The sequence below is a fragment of the Schistocerca piceifrons genome, chromosome 1 (genome assembly GCF_021461385.2).
Source record: "Schistocerca piceifrons isolate TAMUIC-IGC-003096 chromosome 1, iqSchPice1.1, whole genome shotgun sequence".
NCBI lineage: Eukaryota > Metazoa > Arthropoda > Insecta > Orthoptera > Acrididae > Schistocerca > Schistocerca piceifrons.
The window spans coordinates 607,831,479-607,855,197 of NC_060138.1; the positions used below are offsets into that span (position 1 = coordinate 607,831,479).

At 40.2% G+C, this 23,719-nt stretch overlaps 2 protein-coding genes across 2 annotated transcripts in view; one reads left to right on the forward strand and one right to left on the reverse strand.

Moving 5' to 3' along the window:
* LOC124787601 (multiple inositol polyphosphate phosphatase 1) overlaps nucleotides 1–10,328 on the reverse strand; it is a 218,652-nt gene extending 208,324 nt beyond the window's left edge. Inside the window, exon 1 of the mRNA XM_047254362.1 lies at nucleotides 10,086–10,328. The gene's annotated coding sequence lies outside the window, so the exon portion shown is untranslated. The remainder of the gene's footprint in view (nucleotides 1–10,085) is intronic.
* Nucleotides 10,329–10,507: 179 nt separating this feature from the next.
* LOC124803881 (serine/threonine-protein kinase fused) overlaps nucleotides 10,508–23,719 on the forward strand; it is a 211,018-nt gene continuing 197,806 nt past the window's right edge. The window contains exons 1-2 of the mRNA XM_047264708.1: nucleotides 10,508–10,773; nucleotides 10,888–11,001. Coding sequence (XP_047120664.1) covers nucleotides 10,663–10,773; nucleotides 10,888–11,001 — 225 coding nt within the window. The 5' untranslated portion in view covers nucleotides 10,508–10,662. The remainder of the gene's footprint in view (nucleotides 10,774–10,887; nucleotides 11,002–23,719) is intronic.

Here is a 23,719-nt window from a genome sequence, read left to right on the forward strand (position 1 = left end):
ATTTCATATTATCTATTTCTCGGGGGGGGGGGGGGGTGAACACTAAGGGCTGGTTTCCGCATACATACAAATTTAAGACATTTCTTTAAGCATTAAGTGAAGAATTTAGCTTGTTTTCATCACACATATATTTAGTAGTGCCGTATCTACTCGGGGAATTAAAGGTTTTAAGTTGTATCTTTTATTTTCTTTCAAAACACACAAAGCACATATTACACATACATGATCTTACACTTAATTTTTTGGGTGTACAAGTTTTGACTTTTAATGTTAGTTTAAGTGCATTACATTACTACAGTAATAGTACACATACGTATATTAGTGTTACACATAACTTTAGCGACTCTTGTGATCCATAGTTAACAGAATATTACTGTTACTGCCTAGATAAAATTTGTAAAGATATTGCAAACAACCATGAGAAAGATGTGTTTGTGCTGCTGTAGGAAAGTTAGTCTGGGGTTCTGAGCAGCTCTTGTGAAAGATGGTTACATTGGGGTGAATGTAGTGGCATGGGAATCAGGGAAGTAAATGGATCTCTTCCATGGTATTGCAGAGCATGTTCAAGGGATGGAAAAATAGTGGAACAGGAAAAGAATATTGGAGCACTTAAGGCTGAGCTGGATAATGCTAGGGAGCAACTGATGAGGTTAAGGGCGGAGAAGGAAGACAGGTGGGAAATGGTAGCAAGGAACAGGGGCCACAGAAAGAGAACAGCATCCAACAGTTTCATCGTTGGCACAAAAAACGGATTTGCCTTGCTACCTCAGTCAACTGAGGAAGAGCCTCAAGAAGGTGTAAGTGTAGTCAGTACTCAACAGACTTTTACTTGGAAACCAACTGTTTCAAAAACAGTAGAAAGTAGGAGGAAAGTTCTGTTATTAGGTGGTAGCCATGGAAGAGGTGTGGGCCAGATCTTGCAGGAAAAAGCAGGCGACAGGTATCAGGTCACAAGTATTTTCAAGTCTAGTGCATGTCTTAGTCAAGTTATAGAGGATGTAGGATCATTGTGCAAGAGTTTTACGAAGCACATTTCTGTGTGGTAGTGGATGGAGTGGGAAACAGTACTGATAGGGATCAGAGCTACAATATTGAGTGTGACCTGGTAAAAATAACATCTTCAACTAACCATACAAATGTTGGCTTGGTTCCTGCTTTCATGTGGTATGACTGGCCCCAATTGAACAACTCTGTCAGGGTCAATATGGAGCTAGATCAGCTGCTTCGGGCGGTTATTTTGTCAGGCACAGGTTTGGTTCCTGCTGCTGATGGTATTGGTAGGTGGGACTTCACAAGATATGGCCTGCAGCTCAATAGGAAAGGGAAGGGTAAACTGGCTGAGATGATACTAAAATCTTTACGGGGGAGGGCACTGAAACTCGTAGTACTACTTTTTTAGGCTAAGATCAGTGTCGAATCATCCAACATTGATTGAAATTAAGCTTAATGAGAAGCTCAGACAGGCAGGTACTAGAGATGTGAAAATATAACAAGATTCTCATAACAATACAGTGAAAATTAATGTTAGGATGTCACAAGATTCTCATAAAAGCACAGTGAAAAATAATGTTAATATATTGCATCAGAATATCAAGGGATTAAAAAACAAAGTAGATGAGCTTCTTGTTTGTTTAGAAGATTTAGAAACTGAGAGTGGAATAGATGTACTACACCTGTTTGAACATCATATTGTCAGAGATATGGAAATGGTAAATGTAGGTGGATATAAGCTTTCAGCACATATAAGTAGAGGCACTATGGAGAGAGGACGAGTTGCCATACACGTTAAAATCTGTCACAGTGTGAAAAATTTGGAAACAAAATTTTTTTTTGTGTAGAGCAACATATAGAAGAATGTGCGTGTGAGCTTAAACCAAGTAATGGCACTTTTATAATTGTAGCCATGCACAGGTCCCCCCATAGGAAAATTTTCAACTATTTTTGAAGAACTTGGATTCTTTGTTGTGCTGTCTGTCAGACAGAGGGAAGCAAATTATTGTTTGTGTGGATTTCAATGTAAAATTTCTGGAAGAATCTACAGAAAGCTTGACCTTGAAATATTACTAGGTTACTTCAATTTGATTTCAGTTATTGATTTTCCTATTCGGGTGTTACAGGAAAGTAGCACTGTATTAAGAAAAGTTATTAAGTTTTTATAGACAAAGATAAATTTAATCAACTAAAAACTTTGCTGTTATGAGTAGTCTGTCTGATTATGATGCACAGCAATTGCAGTAGATGGCATTGCTCCATACAGTAATGCAAAATAGCCCTCCAAAATAGTGCATTCAATTAACGATATAGCAACTGAAAATTGTGGGGAAAGCTTGCAACAGTTAAACTGGGATGAGGTGTACTGGGACTCTAATGCTAATTTGAAATTTAGCATATTTCATGATCCTGCCCCCATGAACCATGGACCTTGCCGATGGTGGGGAGGCTTGGGTGCCTCAGCGATACAGATGGCCTTTTCAGTAGTTGCAGGGGCAACAGTCTGGATGATTGACTGATCTGGCCTTGCAAAACTAACCAAAACGGCCTTGCTGTGCTGGTACGGCGAACGGCTGAAAGCAAGGGGAAACTAAAGCCGTAATTTTTCCCAAAGGCATGCAGCTTTACTGTATGGTTAAATGATGACGGCGTCCTCTTGGGTAAAATATTCCGGAGGTAAAATAGTCCCCCATTCGGTTCTCCGGGCGGGGACTACTCAGGAGGACATCGTTACCAGGAGAAAGAAAACTGGCATTCTACGGATCAGAGCGTGGAATGTCAGATCCCTTAATCGGGCAGGTAGGTTAGAAAATTTAAAAAGGGAAATGGATAGGTTGAAGTTAGATATAGTGGGAATTAGTGAAGTTCGGTGGCAGGAGGAACAAGACTTTTGGTCTGGTGAATACAGAGTTATAAATACAAAATCAAATATGGGTAATGCAGGAGTAGGTTTAATAATGAATAAAAAAATAGGAGTGTGGGTAAGCTACCACCAACAGCATAGTGAACGCATTATTGTGGCCAAGATAGACACGGAGCCCATGCCTACTACAGTAGTACAAGTTTATATGCCAACTAGCTCTGCAGACGATGAAGAAATTGATGAAATGTATGATGAGATAAAAGAAATTATTTAGGTAGTGAAGGGAGACGAAAATTTAATAGTCATGAGTGACTGGAATTCGAGAGTAGGAAAAGGGAGAGAAGGAAACATAGTGGGTGAATATGGATTGGGGGAGAGAAATGAAAGAGGAAGCCGTCTGGTAGAATTTTGCACAGAGCATAACTTAATCATAGCTAATACTTGGTTCAAGAATCATAAAAGAAGGTTGTAAACATGGAAGAATCCTGGAGATACTAGAAGGTATCAGATAGATTATATAATGGTAAGACAGATTTAGGAACCAGGTTTTAAATTGTAAGACATTTCCAGGGGCAGATGTGGACTCTGACCACAATCTATTGGTTATGAACTGTAGATTAAAACTGAAGAAACAGCAAAAAGGTGGGAATTTAAGGAGATGAGACCTGGATAAACTGACTAAACCAGAGGTTGTACAGAGTTTCAGGGAGAGCATAAGGGAACAATTGACAGGAATGGGGGAAAGAAATACAGTAGAAGAAGAGTGGGTAGCTCTGAGGGATGAAGTAGCGAAGGCAGCAGAGGATCAAGTAGGTAAAAAGATGAGGGCTAGTAGAAATCCTTGGGTAACAGAAGAAATATTGAATTCAATTGATGAAAGGAGAAAATATAAAAATGCAGTAAATGAAGCAGGCAAAAAGGAATACAAATGACTTAAAAATGAGATCAACAGGAAGTGCAAAATGGCTAAGCAGGGATGGCTAGAGGACAAATGTAAGGATGTAGAGGCTTGTCTCACTAGGGGTAAGATAGATACTGCCTACAGGAAAATTAAAGAGACCTTTGGAGAGAAGAGAACCACTTTTATGAATATCAAGAGCTCAGATGGCAACCCAGTTCTAAGCAAAGAAGGGAAGGCAGAAAGGTGGAAGGAGTGTATAGAGGGTTTATACAAGGGCGATGTACTTGAGGACAATATTATGGAAATGGAAGAGGATGTAGATGAAGATGAAATGGGAGATAAGATACTGCGTGAAGAGTTTGACAGAGCACTGAAAGACCTGAGTCGAAACAAGGCTCCGGTAGTAGACAACATTCCATTAGAACTGCTGATGGCCTTGGGAGAGCCAGTCATGACAAAACTCTACCATCTGGTGAGCAAGATGTACGAGACAGGTGAAATACCCTCAGACTTCAAGAAGAATATAATAATTCCAATCCCAAAGAAAGCAGGTGTTGACAGATGTGAAAATTACCGAACTATCAGTTTAATAAGTCACAACTGCAAAATACTAATGCGAATTCTTTACAGACGACTGAAAAAATTGGTAGAAGCCGACCTTGGTGAGGATCAGTTTGGATTCCGCAGAAATGTTGGAATACGTGAGGCAATACTGACCCTACGACTTATCTTAGAAAATATATTAAGGAAAGGGAAACCTACATTTCTAGCATTTGTAGCCTTAGAGAAAGCTTTTGACAATGTTGACTGGAATACTCTTTCAAATTCTTCAGGTGGCAGTGGTAAAATACAGGGAGCGAAAGGCTATTTACAATTTGTACAGAAACCAGATGGCAGTTATAAGAGTCGAGGGGCATGAAAGGGAAGCAGTGGTTGGGAAAGGAGTGAGACAGGGTTGTAGCCTCTCCCCAATGTTATTCAAGCTGTATATTGAGCAAGCAGTAAAGGAAACAAAAGAAAAATCCGGAGTATGTATTAAAATTCATGGAGAAGAAGTAAAAACTTTGAGGTTCGCCGATGACATTGTAATTCTGTCAGAGACAGCAAAGGACTTGGAAGAGCAGTTGAACGGATTGGACAGTGTCTTGAAAGGAGAATATAAGATGAACATCAACAAAAGCAAAACAAGGATAATGGAATGTAGTCGAATTAAGTCAGGTGATGCTTAGGGAATTAGATTAAGAAATGAGACACTTAAAGTAGTAAAGGAGTTTTGCTATTTGGGGAGCATAATAACTGATTATGGTCGAAGTAGAGAGGATATAAAATGTAGACTGGCAATGGGAAGGAAAGCGTTTCTGAAGAAGAGGAATTGGTTAACATCAAGTATAGAGTTAAATGTCAGGAAGTCGTTTCTGAAAGTATTTGTATGGAGGGTAGCCATGTATGGAAGTGAAACATGGACAATAAATAGTTTGGACAAGAAGAAAATAGAAGCTTTCAAAATGTGGTGCTACAGAAGAATGCTGAAGACTAGATGGGTAGATCACATAACTAATGAGGAGGTATTGGTTGGTTGGTTGGTTTGGGGTAGGAGACCAGACAGCGTGGTCATTGGTCTCATCGGATTAGGGAAGGATTGGGAAGGAAGTCGGCCGTGCCCTTTCAGAGGAACCATCCCGGCATTTGCCTGGAGTGATTTAGGGAAATCACGGAAAACCTAAATCAGGATGGCCGGACGCGGGATTGAACCGTCGTCCTCCCAAATGCGAGTCCAGTGTCTAACCACTGCGCCATCCCGCTCGGTGAGGAGGTATTGAATAGGATTGGGGAGAAGAGAAGTTTGTGGCACAACTTGACAAGAAGAAGGAACCAGTTGGTAGGACATGTTCTGAGGCATCAAGGGATCACAAATTTAGCATTGGAGGGCAGCGTGGAGGGTAAAAATCGTAGAGGGAGACCAAGAGATGATTACACTAAGCAGATTAATAAGGATGTAAGTTGCAGTAAGTACTGGGAGATGAAGAAGCTTGCACAGGATAGAGTAGCATGGAGAGCTGCATCAAACCAGTCTCAGGACTGAAGACAACAACAACAACATTTCATGATACCTTTGTGGGTGTATTTGAAAACAGTTTCCCTAAAAAAAATAGTGAAATGTAATTGTAAGAAACCATGTAAACTCCATGACTTACTAAAGGGATAAAAATATCCTGTAAACGGAAAAGGAAAATGTATCTTATAGCTACGAGGAGTAATGATCCCGAAACAGTGAAACATAAAAACTACTGCACTGTATTAAGAAAAGTTATTAAAAAGTTCACAAGTATGTGCATTATGTCTGAGACTAGCACATCTGATAATAAAATTAAAACAATTTGGAATAATGTTAAAATGAAACAGGGCAACAGAGAGCACAGGAAGACTGTATTTCTATCAAACTCCTTGAAACATTTGTTAACAAGAAGTCAGAAGCAGAAAAAAAATTTATAATCATTTTTAAGTGTTGCAGAGGAAATAGGATGCAGCTACTCATTAGAAAATGCGAGGCAGAATCTGGAAGAGGTAATACCTACGCAATTTGATAAAATTGCAATTCAACCCTAATCTCCTACCGAAATTAGGAAAAAAATAGATTCACTCAAAAGTAAAAGCTCACATGGAATTGATGGTATTTCCAACAGAGTACTAAAAGCTTGTTCCCAACAAATAAGTAGGATTCTCAGCCACATATGTAGCAGCTCACTGAAATGGGTTTTTTTTCCAGATAGACTGAAATATGCTATTGTTAAACCATTGCATAAAAAAAGGGGATAGGTCTGATGCTAACAACTACTGCCCAATCTCACTTCTGACATCTTTGTCCAAAATTCTTGAAAAAGTAATATATTCAACAGTAGCATCACATATTTGGAAAAATCAAGTACAATAGACTCTTGCTAAACTGGCCATTCCTCGCACATATGGGTGTCAGATTATCGGAAATGTCAGATTGTTGAGAGTGTCTAAAATTTAATATAAACACATAGGGATTGTATTGTATCAAATCAAAAGATACATTCATTTTTACACAAAACTTACTCCTTGAGTGTTCACATACATATTAGTATTATATGTCATTCACTATGAAACATGTCCCAAAGTTTTAGTTGTCACCATGATGATACGCAATGGTAGTATGCTTTATCACACAATGGCTTTACAGACATTTCATAGGTCCTGCCATGTTTCTGACTGTTGCATAACGTACTCCAGGAAGACGTCTCCAGCTTCAGCACCAGCAGTTCTCTCCTCCTGTGCCCTCTTCTTCATCAGTTTCATCGTGACTTTCCTGTGAGCTTGTGATTACCTCTTTTCTGCTGAAGTGTGGTCATAAGTAGTTGCTCGTCCAACACTGTTGCCAGCAACAATGGTTTTCTGTGACGAACTTCAGTTCAGTGTATGCCTAATTTTAAGTTTCTGCTTGAGGTCAAGCATAACGTGTTTACCTTTAGAAGCCATGATAATGATGCGTAAGGAAAGCCACAATTTCAAAGTACACAGGAATGCTGACATTATAATTAACTAACAACGTTGTTGCAGATGAGATTTCATTACTGACGGCATCATTTCAGGTTGAACGACTTGAGGCTGGATGTGTGCCAGATTACTGAGAGGCCGGACTACCGAGCATTTGCTTTTCAACAGAAAATGCTATATTTGCTTTCACTGGTCAAATAGCAAATGCATTTAATAACTGAACATCGCCAGTTGGTATATTTTGTGATCTCTCAAAGGCTTTTGATTATGTGAATCATGAAATTCTTCAAGATAAGCTTAAGTATTGTGGTATGAGTGGGACAGGGCACAAATGCTTTAATTCATATTTAACTGGAAGAATGCAGAAGGATTAACAATACAGGTAGTCTGCAAAAATCAGCAGAGTCCTCTAACTCGGGAAGTATCAAGAATGATGTCCCTCAGGGGATCTGCAACCTTGTCTGTCCAAGAATTTGTAGAAGATATTTTGGTGATACGTCAGATGATTTTCACTTGAATTTTTTAACGTCTGTATAGTCCAGTGCACATTTACAGTACAATCCCAAACCAGAGTACAGTAAGCTAAGCATGGTTATGTGACACTATAGAACATCATTAATAAAATATCATCATTTACAGTAGTTGTCATTTTCCTGATGAGAAACTTGTTTTTGGTAAAATCTTGTACATGTGATTTTCCCAAACTCTTGTGTCCCTTATTGTTCTTAATATATATTAATGACCTGCCACTCTATATTCACGAAGCTGCAAAGCTAGTTCTTTTTGTTGAATATACAAGTCTAGGTAATCACACCCAACGAACATGAATCAGCTGAGGAAATGGTAAACAATGTCTTTCAGAAAATTATTCAGTGGGTCTCTGCAAATGGACTCTCACTAAATTTTGAGAAAATGCAGTTTATACAATTCTGTAAAGTAAATGGCGTAACACCATTGATAAATATAGACTATGAAAAGAAGTCCGTTGCTAAGGCAGAATATTCCAAATTTCTGGGTGTGCACATTGATGAGAAATTGAATTGGAAGAAACACACCAATGATCTGGTTAGATTCAGCTGCTTACGCTATTATGGTTATTGCAAACTTTGGTGATAAACATGTCCGTAAATTAGCCTACTATGCCTATTTTCATTCACTGGTTTCATATGGCATCATTTTTTGGGGCAATTTGTCATTAAGAATTCAACTGCAGAAAAGCGTGAAATCAGAATCTTCTAGGATGGACCCATTACGTTACAGACCCATATGCATACTTACGCCTTGTCAAATATACTGAAAAAAGTAATAAAATACAGGCTAGTTAAGTTCATAGACTGACACAACAGTCTAAGTTAGGTACAGCATGGTTTTAGGAAACACCGGCCAAGTAAGGCAGCTACGGCTTATTTTCTACTGTTTAGTTCAAAGCTGTTAGGTGAAAAAGAAAGTAATTTTGTGGGTTGTTTCTTGATCTCTCTAAAACTTTTGACTGTGTATGTCATGACAACAGTGCAGAAATTTCACCATTTTGAGTGCCAGGAAAGTCGGCCAACCCTATAAAACTTTTTGTGAAACAGAGAGAAAAGTGTTTTGAGATAAAATATAAAATGCGTACCACTGTGTCAATACCCGCTCTAGTATTAAGTGCAGAGTACCTCAGGGTTCAGCACTTTGACCACTACTTTTCATTCTTTACATAAATGACCTGAATGTCAGCTACAAAAATTTTTCAAGGTATTCAATCGCATTGTCAATACACAAAACACTGACATTTCAGCCACTGTTGCAAATGGTGTTCCTCATGATGTTCCGCTGACAGTGAAACATCTAGGAATTTTACATATAGACAATGTGGTCAAAAACCTTGAAGAATTTTACACAGTGACAACAGCAGCAGAAGTTTATACTTAAACCTGGATGTAGTTGAAGGAGATAAAAGTCATTATTTATGCTGGTAACACTTCACACACAGTCCTTCAAGACAACTTCAAAGACAATTCCATCTGAATATTGAAAAAGCAAATATTTCCACAGCAATACCACGTTTAAAAATGGAAACAAAACAGCATATTATCAGGTAAATGTCAGCAGAATAGTCCATACAGCTAGCTTTAAACTTAGTCTGAAACTCAGCCCTACAAATGCAAATAGTTATTAATTCCTTGCTCTTGTAATGGGCAGTTATGTGACTTGGGAAAATCGCATATACAAGATTTTACCAAAAACAAGTTTCTCATCAGGAAAATGTGAACTACTGTAAATGAAGATATTTTATTAATGACGTACTATAGTGTCACATAACTTTCACTAAGTAGTGTCTGCCAGTGAAATGTGATTTCCATGAGTATGTTTTACATCCCTGTCAAAACATCCTGATTACGTTGTCCGTGGCTTTCCCCAACCGCCGAGGCAAACGCCAGCATGGTTTCTTTGAAGTGGCTTCAGTTCTACATCCTTGTGACATATAGGCCCTTACACAACTATAACTTTCTACGCGTTTCTACTTTTCGTGACTTGTATCATAGTGTTGTCAAACATGATCCACGGATGAATAAATAAAAGTTGTGAAATCCGTGGAAGATACTGCTTTTTGGAGAGATAAATGCATTAAACTTTACTTTGACAGTGTACAAAGTAGTCCTAACTGCGATTTTGTATGGTATATGTATATGTCGTTGCTCTATTCTTTAACTATCGTCGCCAATATACTAATTCCTGAAAGAAATTACATGTTGGCTACCTGGCCGCTGTAACTTAAAACTACTTTGCCGATATCAAAACGCAATAGACCAAGTATTATACGTAATTTACCTTTCGGTAAGACCTCCGAGGTTGAAGATAAAGCAGTATGTGTCAATTAGTCTTGTATATAATTCGCCAATTCCTCTACACATCGGTGTATGAACAGGATCATTGTGCTTTATCACATAACTGTTATCTGATAATAAACATAAATGAATTATAGTTTCACAACAGATTAATTTTCATCATTCCAATAATTTGCTATCCATCATATTATTTAGAAAACAACAAAAACGTCTTCCACACCCTTAATTGTTTGAAATCGAAAATGCCGCAGTGTGTTATTTTTCAGGGTAGGCAATACCACAGAACGTAAATTTCTTCCAGAATGTTTATCAACTGCGAATGTCTCTCAAGAGAAACATTTCCTTTAGGCGCGGGATATTTAACGAACATCCATTTGTTTACATATTATATGTCTATATGGATAATGGAAGTAGAAGTAGTAAATAGGCTTTGTGATTAAAATTTATGATGACACCATAGTTTCTTACTAGAAATATATTTAAAAGTACTGAGATATTAACTGAAACGTGCTGCAAAAGTAAAAGAAAGACGCACAGTTCGTTCAAGTTGTAGACAGAAAATGGATGGTTATGAAGTGTTGGGATTGATAGGTGAAGGATCATTTGGAAGAGTTTTTAAAGCAAAAATTAGAAATAAAAATGAAGTAGTGGCGTTGAAAGTCATAAGAAAGGTATAAACTTACGATCGAAATTATCAGACACGTCTAAACATGAATATGACATACTACCAAGTCACCTTTCTTTTCCATTTTGAAAGCAGTTGTATTTTTCATGTTTTGCAATAGCGGGGTAGACCAGCAAAGGAATTAAGAAGTCTGAGGCAAGAATGTGAGATTCAGCGGCATCTTAACCATCCGAATATAATTCGGATGCTGGATTCGTTTGAAACCGAAGACGAGGTAAAATAAAATGTTACGTTGCAACAGAATATATAAGTTAAAGAGCCTTTCAACTGTAAATGCCCTACTGCTGTAATGTAGTTCTCTGAGGAAGTCACAGGTGTGACATGTACAAATTTGTCTCAATATTTCAGAGAATTAAAGGGTGATAATGGATTCATTAAATTTTTTTTGCAGTACAAAAAAATCACGTTGCTTAATAAAAGTGGTGTTTGTGTTAAATTAATAAAAAACGCATGTCTGTATTAGAGACTAGCAGACAGCTCGTCTTGAACTGAAACACTCTCTTAGCTCAGCATAATACACAATATGGAGAACAAAGCATTGTCATGTTCAAATAAATAAAGGAACGAATACTCAACTAGCTAACTAAAGAAATACAGAAATACATACTTAAATAGTTTCACGAAAGTAATTAAAAACTCGATTTCCTTTCATTTGAATCGCAGGAGGATTCAAAATCATAACAACATTCTTTTGTAAAGAAATAATTGAAATGTCATTTTCATTAGCACAAAACAGTTTGTTTTCTTTCTCACATAGTTTTAAAAACATAACCTTGATTTCATTGGCCACACATACTAATTGGCAAACAGGAACAAAATTCTGTCCATTTCCCCTCTCACTCTGCAGCTTGATGATCAAAAAGGTTCCAGCTTTAACTTCCTTAGTTGGGTTTATGGTTGCATGTACTTCATTTTCTGATGTTGGTTATCTTGAACTTGGATTCTTCGGAATCTGAATAAACATCAGAAAATTTCAACTGTTTCTTGGATTTAGGGATCTTGCGAAAGATTTCATATCTTGTCATGTCACTGCCAGATGTTTCCGCAGCTAAAATAAGGCGACTGCCATAGTTTCTAAAATAATGGTTAGAATGGACGTTAGGAATAGGGATGACATCTTCCCAAAGCCCTGTCTGCCATTCCTTTGTCTTGTCTACATCACTGCTTGAAATGAAGAGAACATGAACTTCATTCAATTTACCACTCGCATAATATGAAAATTCCTTTGCATTATTCGCCTCCACTGTCCGACTTCTGATTCTTCTCCAAACAGTTCTGTTCACTGTTCCCCCTATCCCATCAACAGCCCCATTTGCCGTGTGAAGTGGCAAGGAAGTTCCACTCAATTTCAACTCCCAAACAGGATTTGGTGCAGCAGAGGTATGACAATGTAAATTTGTTTTTAAACTGTGCAGTGCAGTTGTCCGAAAGCATATGAACTTTTTGTAAATTTCAGTTCTGCCATTTTAGATGTGATATAATTTTTTCAAGAAAGTACCAAACTGCAAATCTGTCATGTGAAAGATAATCACTTGCAATTGCATAAGAAGAAACAGTCTTTAGACTATCCCATACACAGCACATAAATAATGTTAGTTGTTTGTTGCTCCAATGTGCAGCCTGAATTTTATCTTGTAACATTGAAGAAAAGTTCTCGGCAAAGTCAACTTGCATGGCAACATCTTTCTTTGTAAGCTCTTTCTGACAAGATTCAGAATATTTGGCTTGTTTTTCTCTTACCCGGAAATGCCTTTCAAATCTTGACATCTGGTCCTCTAACTCTTTAGTGGCTGATTTCAGTGTTGATGTATTTTCCACCAGCTTTGGCACTCCATCAGAGTCCTTCCACTGCTTCCAGGACAGAATTTTATCTTGATTTTAATCAGTCAACCACATGTTTGCATTTTCTGCATTTTTGTGTCGTTGTTGTCGTGGTCTTCAGTCCTGAGACTGGTTTGATACAGCTCTCCATGCTACTCTATCCTGTGCAAGCTTCTTCATCTCCCAGTACCTACTGCAACCTACATCCTTCTGAATCTGCTTAGTGTATTCATCTCTTGGTCTCCCTCTACGATTTTTACCCTCCACGCTGCCCTCCAATGCTAAATTTGTGATCCCTTGATGCCTCAAAACATGTCCTACCAACCGATCCCTTCTTCTAGTCAAGTTGTGCCACAAACTTCTCTTCTCCCCAATCCTACTCAATACCTCCTCATTAGTTACGTGATCTGCCCACCTTATCTTCAGCATTCTTCTGTAGCACCACATTTCGAAAGCTTCTATTCTCTTCTTGTCCAAACTAGTTATCGTCCATGTTTCACTTCCATACATGCCTACACTCCATACAAATACTTTCAGAAACGACTTCCTGACACTTAAATCTATACTCGATGTTAACAAATTTCTCTTCTTGAGAAACGCTTTCCTTGCCATTGCCAGTCTACATTTTATATCCTCTCTACTTCGACCATCATCAGTTATTTTACTCCCTAAGTAGCAAAACTCCTTTACTACTTTAAGTGTCTCATTACCTAATCTAATTCCCTCAGCATCACCCGACTTAATTAGACTACATTCCATTATCCTCATTTTGCTTTTGGTGATGTTCATCTTATATCCTCCTTTCAAGACACTGTCCAATCCGTTCAACTGCTCTTCCAAGTCCTTTGCTGTCTCTGACAGAATTACAATGTCATCGGCGAACCTCAAACTTTTTACTTCTTCTCCATGAATTTTAATACCTACTCCGAATTTTTCTTTTGTTTCCTTTACTGCTTGCTCAATACACAGCTTGAATAACATCGGGGAGAGGCTACAACCCTGTCTCACTCCTTTCCCAACCACTGCTTCCCTTTCATGCCCTTCGACTCTTATAACTGCCATCTGGTTTCTGTACAAATTGTAAATAGCCTTTCGCTCCCTGAATTTTACCCTTGCCACCTTCAGAATTTGAAAGAGAGTATTCCAGTCTACATTATCAAAAGCTTTCTCTAAGTCTACAAATGCTAGAAACGTAGGTTTGCCTTTTCTTAATCTTCTAAGATAAGTCGTAAGGTTGGTATTGCCTCATGTGTTCCAACATTTCTACGGAATCCAAACTGATCTTCCCCGAGGTCGGCTTCTACCAGTTTTTCCATTCGTCTGTAAAGAATTCGCGTTAGTATTTTGCAGTTGTGACTTATTAAACTGATAGTTCGGTAATTTTCACATCTGTCAACACCTGCTTTCTTTGGGATTGGAATTATTATATTCTTCTTGAAGTCTGAGGGTATTTCGCCTGTCTCATACATCGTGCTCACCAGATGGTAGAGTTTTGTCATGACTGGCTCTCCCGAGGCCATCAGTAGTTCTAATGGAATGTTGTCTACTACCGGAGCCTTGTTTCGACTCAGGTCTTTCAGTGCTCTGTCAGACTCTTCACTCAGTATCATATCTCCCATTTCATCTTCATTTACATCCTCTTCCATTTCCATAATATTGTCCTCAAGTGCATCGCCCTTGTATAAACCCTCTATATACTCCTTCCACCTTTCTGCCTTCCCTTCTTTGCTTAGAACTGGGTTGCCATCTGAGCTCTTGATATTCATAAAAGTGGTTCTCTTCTCTCCAAAGGTCTCTTTAATTTTCCTGTAGGCAGTATCTATCTTACCCCTAGTGAGACAAGCCTCTACATCCTTACATTTGTCCTCTAGCCATCCCTGCTTAGCCATTTTGCACTTCCTGTCGATATCATTTTTGAGACGTGCTCCCTGCCGCCGTTGGATAAGCAGCTGAGCAGCAAGTCGTATACTCCTAGCTCACTCGTTTGTTACATAGTTTAATTCTTAATTTCTTTGCGTGTTTTTGGTACTTGCATTGTTTAATACATAAATTTCGGGCGTATTATAGTATTTGAGAGTTGTAGCATCGCGTTTTAGTACCTGAATAGTGTAAATTCGCGTAGTCGTTTGCCTTCTGTTTTTGTTTTGAACGGCCAGTGTCGGTTGGTCACAGTCAGTGTGCTCCCTGCCGCCGTTGGATAAGCAGCTGAGCAGCAAGTTGTGTACTCCTAGCTCACTCATTTGTTACATAGTTTAATTCTTAATTTCTTTGCATGTTTTTGGTACTTGCATTGTTTAATTCATAAATTTCCGGAGTAGTGTAGTATTTGAGAGTGTAGCATCGCGTTTTAGTACCTGAATAGTGTAAATTCGCGTAGTCTTCTTCCGCCGCCGAGCAGTGTCAGCAGTGCGCAAGTAGCAGCATTACTGCATTTACTAGGCAATCTTGTATTTTAATAACTGTTTAAATTTTGTCGATTTGTTTCCGCTCTCCGTAGATTAGTTCAGACGTTCTTTGCAAAACAGTTTTTAACATGGATAGGGACTGCAACTGCTGTGTTCGGATGCAGGCTGAGTTGGCATCCCTTCGCTCCCAGCTTCAGGCAGTGTTGGCTTCGGTCACACAGCTTGAGGCTGTTGGCAGTGGGCATCACTGTGGGGGTCCGGATGGGGGTTTGTCGGGGACGGCCAGCTCATCCCACGCATCCCCTGATCGGACTACGACTGTGGTTGCCCGGGATACTGCCTGCATTGAGGCTGATCCCTCACCTGTGGTAGAGTGGGAGGTCGTCTCGAGGTGTGGCAGGGGGCGAAAGACATTCCGGAGGGCTGAACGGAAAGCCTCTCCAGTTTGTCTGACGAACCGGTTTCAGGCTCTGTCTCAGGCTGATACTGATCTTCGGCCTGACATGGCTGCTTGTCCTGTTCCAGAGGTTGCCCCTCAGTCTGCAAGATCCGGGCAGTCGCAGAGGGTGGGCTTACTGGTAGTTGGGAGCTCCAACGTCAGGCGCGTAATGGGGCCCCTTAGCGAAATGGCAGCAAGAGAGGGGAAGAAAACCAATGTGCACTCCGTGTGCATACCGGGGGGAGTCATTCCAGATGTGGAAAGGGTCCTTCCGGATGCCATGAAGGGTACAGGGTGCACCCATCTGCAGGTAGTCGCTCATGTCGGCACCAATGATGTGTGTCGCTATGGATCGGAGGAAATCCTCTCTGGCTTCCAGCGGCTATCTGATTTGGTGAAGACTGCCAGTCTTGCTAGCGGGACGAAAGCAGAGCTCACCATCTGCAGCATCGTCGACAGGACTGACTGCGGACCTTTGGTACAGACCCGAGTGGAGGGTCTGAATCAGAGGCTGAGACGGTTCTGCGACCGTGTGGGCTGCAGATTCCTCGACTTGCGCCATAGGGTGGTGGGGTTTCGGGTTCCGCTGGATAGGTCAGGAGTCCACTACACGCAACAAGCGGCTACACGGGTAGCAAGGGGTTGTGTGGCGTGGGCTGGTCGGTTTTTTAGGTTAGATGGCCTTGGGCAAGTACAGAAAGGGCAACAGCCTCAACGGGTGCGGGGCAAAGTCAGGACATGCGGGGACCAAGCAGCAATCGGTATTGTAATTGTCAACTGTCGAAGCTGCGTTGGTAAAGCACCAGAACTTCAAGCGCTGATAGAAAGCACCGAAGCTGAAATCGTTATAGGTACAGAAAGCTGGCTTAAGCCAGAGATAAATTCTGCCGAAATTTTTACAAAGGTACAGACGGTGTTTAGAAAGGATAGATTGCATGCAACCGGTGGTGGAGTGTTCGTCGCTGCTAGTAGTAGTTTATCCTGTAGTGAAGTAGAAGTGGATAGTTCCTGTGAATTATTATGGGTGGAGGTTACACTCAACAACCGAACTAGGTTAATAATTGGCTACTTTTACCGACCTCCCGACTCAGCAGCATTAGTGGCAGAACAACTGAGAGAAAATTTGGAATACATTTCACATAAATTTTCTCAGCATGTTATAGTCTTAGGTGGAGATTTCAATTTACCAGATATAGACTGGGACACTCAGATGTTTAGGACGGGTGGTAGGGACAGAGCATCGAGTGACATTATACTGAGTGCACTATCCGAAAATTACCTCGAGCAATTAAACAGAGAACCGACTCGTGGAGATAACATCTTGGACCTACTGATAACAAACAGACCCGAACTTTTCGACTCTGTATGTACAGAACAGGGAATCAGTGATCATAAGGCCGTTGCAGCATCCCTGAATATGGAAGTTAATAGGAATATAAAAAAAAGGGAGGAAGGTTTATCTGTTTAGCAAGAGTAATAGAAGGCAGATTTCAGACTACCTAACAGATCAAAACGAAAATTTCTGTTCCGACACTGACATTGTTGAGTGTTTATGGAAAAAGTTCAAGGCAATCGTAAAATGCGTTTTAGACAGGTACGTGCCGAGTAAAACTGTGAGGGACGGGAAAAACCCACCGTGGTACAACAACAAAGTTAGGAAACTACTGCGAAAGCAAAGAGAGCTCCACACCAAGTTTAAACGCAGCCAAAAACTCTCAGACAAACAGAAGCTAAACGATGTCAAAGTTAGCGTAAGGAGGGCTATGCATGAAGCGTTCAGTGAATTTGAAAGTAAAATTCTATGTACCGACTTGACAGAAAATCCTAGGAAGTTCTGGTCTTACGTTAAATCAGTAAGTGGCTCGAAACAGCATATCCAGACACTACGGGATGATGAAGGCATTGAAACAGAGGATGACATGCGTAAAGCTGAAATACTAAACACCTTTTTCCAAAGCTGTTTCACAGAGGAAGACCGCACTGCAGTTCCTTCTCTAAATCCTCGCACAAACGAAAAAATGGCTGACATCGAAATAAGTGTCCAAGGAATAGAAAAGCAACTGGAATCACTCAATAGAGGAAAGTCCACTGGACCTGACGGGATACCAATTCGATTCTACACAGAGTACGCGAAAGAACTTGCCCCCCTTCTAACAGCCGTGTACCGCAAGTCTCTAGAGGAACGGACGGTTCCAAATGATTGGAAAAGAGCACAGATAGTCCCAGTCTTCAAGAAGGGTCGTCGAGCAGATGCGCAAAACTATAGACCTATATCTCTGACGTCGATCTGTTGTAGAATTTTAGAACATGTTTTTTGCTCGAGTATCATGTCGCTTTTGGAAACCCAGAATCTACTACGTAGGAATCAACATGGATTCCGGAAACAGCGATCGTGTGAGACCCAACTCGCTTTATTTGTTCATGAGACCCAGAAAATATTAGATACAGGCTCCCAGGTGATGATATTTTTCTTGACTTCCGGAAGGCGTTCGATACAGTTCCGCACTGTCGCCTGATAAACAAAGTAAGAGCCTACGGAATATCAGACCAGCTGTGTGGCTGGATTGAAGAGTTTTTAGCAAACAGAACACAGCATGTTGTTATCAATGGAGAGACGTCTACAGACGTTAAAGTAACCTCTGGCGTGCCACAGGAGAGTGTTATGGGACCATTGCTTTTCACAATATATATAAATGACCTAGTAGATAGTGTCGCAAGTTCCATGCGGCTTTTCGCGGATGATGCTGTAGTATACAGAGAAGTTGCAGCATTAGAAAATTGTAGCGAAATGCAGGAAGATCTGCAGCGGATAGGCACTTGGTGCAGGGAGTGGCAACTGACCCTTAACATAGACAAATGTAATGTATTGCGAATACATAGAAAGAAGGATCCTTTATTGTATGATTATATGATAGCGGAACAAACACTAGTAGCAGTTACTTCTGTAAAATATCTGGGAGTATGCGTGCGGAACGATTTGAAGTGGAATGATCATATAAAATTAATTGTTGGTAAGGCGGGTACCAGGTTGAGATTCATTGGGAGAGTGCTTAGAAAATGTAGTCCATCAACAAAGGAGGTGGCTTACAAAACACTCGTTCGACCTATACTTGAGTATTGCTCATCAGTGTGGGATCCGTACCAGATCGGTTTGACGGAGGAGATAGAGAAGATCCAAAGAAGAGCGGCACGTTTCGTCACAGGGTTATTTGGTAACCGTGATAGCGTTACGGAGATGTTTAATAAACTCAAGTGGCAGACTCTGCAAGAGAGGCGCTCTGCATCGCGGTGTAGCTTGCTCGCCAGGTTTCAAGAGGGTGCGTTTCTGGATGAGGTATCGAATATATTGCTTCTCCCTACTTATACCTCCCGAGGGGATCACGAATGTAAAATTAGAGAAATTAGAGCGTGCACGGAGGCTTTCAGACAGTCGTTCTTCCCGCGAACCATACGCGACTGGAACAGGAAAGGGAGGTAATGACAGTGGCACGTAAAGTGCCCTCCGCCACACACCGTTGGGTGGCTTGCGGAGTATAAATGTAGATGTAGATGTAGATTCCTTTTTGCCTGCTTCATTTACTGCATTTTTATATTTTCTCCTTTCATCAATTAAATTCAATATTTCTTCTGTTACCCAAGGATTTCTATTAGCCCTCGTCTTTTTACCTACTTGATCGTCTGCTGCCTTCACTACTTCTTCCCTCAAAGCTACCCATTCTTCTTCTACTGTATTTCTTTCCCCCATTCCTGTCAGTTGTTCCCTTATGCTCTCCCTGAAACTCTCTACAACCTCATACATACAGTCCTCATTTTCTATACCACAAGTAACTTTCTGAAGCAGCTCTTTAGTAGAAATAGGAAAATCTGGAACCACATGTGAAATGCTTTCAGTTAGAAATTTAAAATTTGCATGGTATTTGCACACACACACACACACACACACACACACACACACACACACACACACACACACACACACATACATTATGAGGTGTTTCTGAAACTGGTAGTACATGACTTGGCGTTAGTTCATAAAATGTTGACATTCCTAATGGAGTATCAGGGTTTGAATTCTTAAATTTCTCATAGGTCTCACCAACAGTCATATTCATATACCGTTTCTGAACATGTTCTTGTTTTCCACTTCAGTGGTCTTCAACAGATTTTAAATCCTGAATACTAGGAGTAGCTCTGCTAACATCATTTTAACGAAAATACTCAACTGCTTTATTTCTTGTTTCAGTTGGCAAACTTCTTGAACCTTTTGGGGATATCTTAACATTTTTTTTAATGTCAGCAAGATCGAGTTCCATAACTAGTTTCCTGAAAACAGTAGGCCGTTTCCTTGGACTGTTTGGAAGTGATTTTTTTGCCTTATATACAGCTTTGCCTAATGTCTGGGAACATTTGTAAGATCCTAATTCACTGGTATGGTTTGTTTCTGCCATATTTTTACGTTTCCTTTCTCTACACACCCTTGTCTAGTTTTATCATTCTCTCTCTTTTTTAGTAGACTGCATTGGTTCATCAGCAGTTGCTTTCTTTTCTTCAGTCTTCGCATTTTGTCCCTTTCTCTCTCCTTTTTTTAAGTGTTCTTCATGTTTCAGTGGATCTTCCTTCATTTTATCCTGCCGCTTTCTCATTCTTTCTGTTGAAGAAGTCATTATCTGTGAATGCAAGATACATTATTTACATTTATTTTTAAAGTCAGTAGACCTGTATTTATTTGAAATCTCACCAGTATAAAATTTCACGTGAACAGAAACAACTTGTTTTAAATTTTATATACTGGTATTTATTATCTTTAAAAATGTGTGTATATTGTCTCACCTGTGACAACATTCCTGGATAAAATACAGTTATTTCCAAAACTTAATAGGTTTAGACGTTAATATATTTACTTAACCTCACTTTCCTAGAATATTAAAAATTTTGAAGTACACTACTGGCCATTAAAATTGCTACACCACAAAGATGACGTGCTACAGACGCGAAATTTAACCAACAGGAAGAAGATGCTGTGATATGCAAATGATTAGCTTTTCAGAGCATTCACACAAGGTTGGCACCGGTGGTGACACCTACAATGTGCTGACATGAGGAAAGTTTCCAACCAATTTCTCATACACAAACAGCAGTTGACCATATTTTCCTGGTGAAACGTTGTTGTGATGCCTCGTGTAAGGAGGAGAAATGCGTACCATCATGTTTCCGACTTTGATAAAGGTCAGATTGTAGCCTATCGCTATTGCGGTTTATCGTATCGCGACATTGCTGCTCGCGTTGGTCGAGATCCAATGAGTCTTAGCAGTATATGGAATCGATGGGCTCAAGAGGGTAATACGGAAAGCTCTGCTGGATCCGAATGGCCTCGTATCACTAGCAGTCGAGATGACAGGCATCTTATCTGCATGGCTGTAACGGATCGTGCAGCCACGTCTCGATCCCTGAGTCAACAGCCGGGGACGTTGCATGACAACAACCATCTGCACAAACATTTCGATGACGTTTGCAGCAGCATGGACTATCAGCTCAGAGACCATGGCTGCAGTTACCCTTGACACTGCATCACAGATAGGAGCACCTGTGATGGTGTACTCAACGATAAACCTGGGTGCACAAATGGCAAGACGTCATTTTTTCGGATGAATCCAGGTTCTGTTTACAGCAAAATGATGGTTTCATCTGTGTTTGGCATCATCGTGGTGACCGCAACATTGGAAGCGTGTATTCGTCATCGCCATACTGGCATATCACCTGACATGATGATACAGGGTGCCATTGGTTACACATCTCGGTCACCTCTTGTTCGCATTGGCGGCACTTTGAACAGTGGATGTTACATTTCAGATGTGTTACGACCCGTGGCTGTACCCTTCACTCGATCCCTGCGAAACCGTACATTTCAGCAGGATAATGCACGAAAGCATGTTGCAGGTCCTGTACAGGCCTTTCTGGATACAGAAAATGTTCGACTTCTGCCCTGGCCAGCACATTCTCCAGATCTCTCACCAATTGAAAATGTCTGGTCAATGGTGGCCTAGCAACTGGCTCGTCACAATACACCAGTCACTACTCTTAATGAACTGTGGTATCATGTTGAAGCTGCATGGGCAGCTGTACCTGTACACGCCATCCAAGCTCTGTTTGACTCAATGCCCAGGCATATCAAGGCAGTTATTACGGCCAGAGGTGGGTGTTCTGGGTACTGATTTGTCAGGATCTGTGCAACCAAGTTGCGTGAAAATGTAATCACATGTCAGTTCTAGTATAATATATTTGTCCAAGGAATACCCATTTATCATCTGCATTTCCTCTTAGTGTAGCAATTTTAATGGCCAGTAGTGTATTTGTTCAAACAAGAAGCAAACTTTATCTGCTTTTATGTCATGGGTGTGACAGTAATCCCTGTCACTTTCAAAAAGAGAAAAAAATTCAAAAGAAAGCTTACCAGAAAAAAATATTCAGTTCAGGATATAAAGAAAACCTATTGTTAAACAATTTTGTTGTTGTGGTCTTCAGTCCTGAGACTGGTTTGATGCAGCTCTCCATGCTACTCTATCCTGTGCAAGCTTTTTCATCTCCCAGTACCTACTGCAACCTACATCCTTCTGAATCTGCTTAGTGTATTCATCTCTTGGTCTCCCTCTACGATTTTTACCCTCCACGCTGCCCTCCAATACTAAATTGGTGATCCCTTGATGCCTCAGAACATTTCCTACCAACTGATCCCTTCTTCTGGTCAAGTTGTGCCACAAACTTCTCTTCTCCCCAATCCTATTCAATACTTCCTCATTAGTTATGTGATCTACCCATCTAATCTTCAGCATTCTTCTGTAGCACCACATTTCGAAAGCTTCTGTTCTCTTCTTGTCCAAACTATTTATTGTCCATGTTTCACTCCCATACATGGCTACACTCCATACAAATACTTTCAGAAATGACTTCCTGACACTTAAATCAATACTGGATGTTAACAAATTTCTCTTCTTCAGAAACGCATTCCTTGCCATTGCCAGCCTACATTTTATATCCTCTCTACTTCGACCATCATCAGTTATTTTGCTCCCCAAATAGCAAAACTCCTTTACTACTTTAAGTGCCTCATTTCCTAATCTAATTCCCTCAGCATCACCCGACTTAATGAGACTACATTCCATTATCCTTGTTTTGCTTTTGTTGATGTTCATCTTATATCCTCCTTTCAAGACACTGTCCATTCCATTCAACTGCTCTTCCAAGTCCTTTGCTGTCTCTGACAGAATTACAATGTCATCGGCGAACCTCAAAGTTTTTATTTCTTCTCCATGAATTTTAATACCTACTCCGAATTTTTCTTTTGTTTCCTTTACTGCTTGCTCAATATACAGATTGAACAACATCGGGGAGAGGCTACAACCCTGTCTTACTCCCTTCCCAACCACTGCTTCCCTTTAATGTCCCTCGACTCTTATAACTGCCATCTGGTTTCTGTACAAATTGTAAATAGCCTTTCGCTCCCTGTATTTTACCCCTGCCACCTTTAGAATTTGAAAGAGAGTATTCCAGTCAACATTGTCAAAAGCTTTCTCTAAGTCTACAAATGCTAGAAACGTAGGTTTGCCTTTCCTTAATCTTTCTTCTAAGATAAGTCGTAAGGTCAGTATTGCCTCACGTGTTCCAGTGTTTCTACGGAATCCAAACTGATCTTCCCCGAGGTTGGCTTCTACTAGTTTTTCCATTCGTCTGTAAAGAATTCGTGTTAGTATTTTGCAGCTGTGACTTATTAAGCTGATAGTTCGGTAATTTTCACATCTGTCAACACCTGCTTGCTTTGGGATTGGAATTATTATATTCTTCTTGAAGTCTGAGGGTATTTCGCCTGTTTCATACATCTTGCTCACCAGATGGTAGAGTTTTGTCAGGACTGGCTCTCCCACGGCCGTCAGTAGTTCCAATGGAACATTGTCTACTCCGGGGGCCTTGTTTCGACTCAGGTCTTTCAGTGCTCTGTCAAACTCTTCACGCAGTATCAAATCTCCCATTTCATCTTCATCTACATCCTCTTCCATTTCCATAATATTGTCCTCAAGTACATTGCCCTTGTATAGACCCTCTATATACTCCTTCCACCTTTCTGCTTTCCCTTCTTTGCTTAGAACTGGGTTTCCATCTAAGCTCTTGATATTCATACAAGTCGTTCTCTTATCTCCAAAGGTCTCTTTAATTTTCCTGTAGGCAGTATTTATCTTACCCCTAGTGAGATAGGCCTCTACATCCTTACATTT